This window comes from Arachis duranensis, chromosome 3 (genome assembly GCF_000817695.3).
Source record: "Arachis duranensis cultivar V14167 chromosome 3, aradu.V14167.gnm2.J7QH, whole genome shotgun sequence".
NCBI classification, from domain to species: Eukaryota; Viridiplantae; Streptophyta; class Magnoliopsida; order Fabales; family Fabaceae; genus Arachis; species Arachis duranensis.
The window spans coordinates 126,678,846-126,681,874 of record NC_029774.3 but is presented as its reverse complement, the minus strand read 5'-3'; the positions used below and the strand labels follow the sequence as shown (position 1 = coordinate 126,681,874).

At 34.2% G+C, this 3,029-nt stretch overlaps 1 protein-coding gene across 1 annotated transcript; it reads right to left on the bottom strand.

Annotated features, from left to right (window-relative positions):
• Window positions 1-316: 316 nt before the first annotated feature.
• LOC110278889 (replication protein A 70 kDa DNA-binding subunit A-like) lies at window positions 317-2,486 on the bottom strand. The gene is made up of 9 exons (XM_052258529.1): window positions 2,300-2,486; window positions 2,097-2,196; window positions 1,785-1,994; window positions 1,526-1,661; window positions 1,264-1,427; window positions 1,076-1,190; window positions 800-997; window positions 617-697; window positions 317-502 (listed from the first exon to the last, which is right to left on the bottom strand). Exons 1-9 carry the CDS (start codon window positions 2,484-2,486, stop codon window positions 317-319), a joined length of 1,377 nt encoding a protein of 458 aa, XP_052114489.1.
• Between the last annotated feature and the right edge of the window lie 543 nt (window positions 2,487-3,029).

Genomic DNA, 3,029 nt, shown 5'->3' with positions numbered 1-3,029 from the left:
TACATACCGAAATTAGCCATAGTATACATTAGATGATTAAATTCATTCAGAAGAATTCTTACTAAAAACAATTCTTTTAAGGTGTATATACAGGTACTTACTGACCATGTCAAAACAAAGCAAAGTATTTAGAAATAAAATTAGGAATCAATCAAGTTTCTAAGGTAAGTTCATCATAAATTGAATGCCACCTGACTAACCAAGTCTTACATGATAAAAAGATAATAAGAAAGTCATACAATTACAAAACACATAATTAGGTGACTGCAATAGAGTTTCTTTTACTACTCAAAATATAAATCAAATTTTCAATTACTCATATATCTGCATCAAGGTTAACACATTTCTGTCTCTTTCCCATCTTCCTACTGAACCTGTTGGTTGATAGCTGGCCTTCTTCCTCATCTTCATTCAGACTTAGAGGAAAATTCTTCAATCCATTGGTAATATTTTTGGATGGTGTTTTGTACTTGAGGGATGAGATGCACTCCTCCACAACATCCTATAACACATAAATAACAGAAAACTATCAGGTTAAACAATTCATATTAAAACCTGTCAAGAAATCTGCACTTGTTTGTAATAATATAAAAGAAAATAGATATTTTGAACATACCATAGAAGACTCAGTATCACAATCAGTTTTAAGATTAGCCACATTTTCTGAAATTTCCAAATAGTTGTTGCAGCCATCTTCCTGTGTTTAGGGAATGAATTGGTCTACTTAGATGTTACAGTGAATTGACCATGTATAAGAATATACGCTTATCGGTAGCACTAAATTGTTTAAAGAACTTACACTGACATTACTCGGAAGATTAGTAGACAACTCTTTGGGAAGATTTTTGTCAATGATATCCTCATCATCACAGATTTTCATAACCGTGTACACATGATCAAATTGATTAATGTTGGCTTCTTTGATATTTATCTTGAAAAGGACTCTTTTTTCCATCATGTTATCAAGTGTCTTGGGATATTCATCTCCCACTATAACCTGTACACAAATAAAACACTTCACTCTTGCTATATAGCTTATAGATAGCAATTCTTAAGAATAACAATAGGTGCTTACATCGTCCTCCATAATCTGTTCAGCTCTCTTCCCACATAGCATACTTGTTTCCTTGTCCCATAGTAGCAATCGGATGCTACCGGTTCCATCAAAAACCATCACCTCGACTTTGAACCTATAATACAAACAAAATACAAATGAACATGTATTTATTTAAAAAGTTCCATACAAATATTATACAAAAGAACCTTAGGGCTGCAGATCCATGTGTATGGCCACACTTCCCACATTCATATCTGTTTCCAATAGGAGTTTCTACTTTCTTTGGACATTTTCTACATGATTTATAGAACCAATCATCCTTCGTAACATTAATCGCAACAATACTTGCAGCAATCCAAGCTGGACCTTCCTATTAAGCCATATTAAAATGTCAAGTATTTTTGCATCAGCAACCAATCTAAATAGACATTGGGCAACAAAAATTTGAAAAAACATAGTTGTGATTACCTCATGTTGGATAAGGACTTCTTCAATTGTTTTCACTGACACAGCACCTTGTTTAAGCTCCTCAACCCCTGACCAAGCTGTTTTTGATGGAACTTGACTAATCCTCACAGAGGATGATGGTTCACCGCCAAGCAGCCTACACATTGGTTCAAAAGGATCATCAACTTCATCAACAAATATACATATAGACCACAGAATTTTTCATACAAAGTATAAAAGCAAGCCACTTTAGTGATTATATAAGATAGACTCAACTAACCTGCTCCTAAATTCAGCAACATCTTTAAGGTTGGAGTCTATGTGCAGCTGTGAAATGTCAAAATGGCTTTGGACAGATGTCTTGCCATTCCATCTGGTTGCCTTAAAATACTGGACCACAACTATTAGTGGCTCAACCCTTCCATCTTGCATGTGACGAAGTAGCTGGTCAACCATTTCACCAAATATAGTGCACCCAATCCTATTGTTTCTGAAACATTATAAATATAAAAGACATCACATTAACTCTTTGAAAATAGAAATTTCTACATACGCACAGAAATATAGTTGTTATAGTGTTGAATGTACATACTCTAGGTCCTCCAAGATAACAGCCAGTCGTTTAGTCTCCTTTCCTTTGCTGGTGATCAACTCTTTTGGATCTTCTTTACCAACTACTTCACCAATCATGTCTAAAAAAAAAAATAAACAGTACACACATTTGAGAGAACCATAGCTAGGCATTGCATTTGAATATGAAAGAAGTTGAACAACTATTTAATAAAACCAACTTACCAAACAATGCAGAGTCATCGATCTTCTCAGCATTTAGTAACTCACGGATGGTTCTAAATCGAAAAGCATTTAGCGAAAAACTGGGATTCTCAACATGACTGACGATTGTCCTATGACTGAAGAATAATAAATACTTTCCCCTTGATATGTTACCCTTTTGGTTGTCAACAACAATGAAGTTGGTCATAATGTACATTTGAAACTGAACCAAGACACCTCGCCACTTGCTCACCAGGGATTTAGGGATCGAGACTTGCAACCTTGTGCCCTGCAGTTTTTTGAATATATTTAGAACTTGCTTATATCACACAAAATTTTGAAACTTTTGAATAGAGTAAATATATTTACCTGACTATCTTCAATAATCACTTCAATGGTGCCAACTTCTCCTTCATTGTATCTGTTAGGGAGTTCCCACACACGTATTACATATACTTTGAAATTTCATTGCAGTTTTCTTGCATTTAAATCAGCTAGGTAATCAAAGGTTTGAAACATTTTCCCTTCTTTTTTTTGTTTACTTGTGAGAATGATTTGTGCATGTAATTCTTCTTCCAGATGGAATTTTATATGATACAGATGGAAAGAGAGTACAAAAAGAGAAAAATGAAGACCTTTACTGGATCCTTGTTTTTTATTTTTTGTTGAAATTTGTTAGTAAATATTATTTTTTTCTTTATCATATGACTCAACACGTGTCGGGTGAATAGATCCACCACTTGTCGAGCAC

Bases quoted from the DNA above. Each gene is read 5' to 3' on its own strand.
- LOC110278889 (XM_052258529.1), bottom strand. From the start codon at position 2,486: ATGACCAACTTCATTGTTGTTGACAACCAAAAGGGTAACATATCAAGG. The intron at 998-1,075 runs GTAAGCACCTAT...ATTTGTGTACAG, and splicing joins AACAGATTATGGAGGACGAT to GTTATAGTGGGAGATGAATA. The intron at 503-616 runs GTATGTTCAAAA...TATGTGTTATAG, and splicing joins GTGATACTGAGTCTTCTATG to GATGTTGTGGAGGAGTGCAT.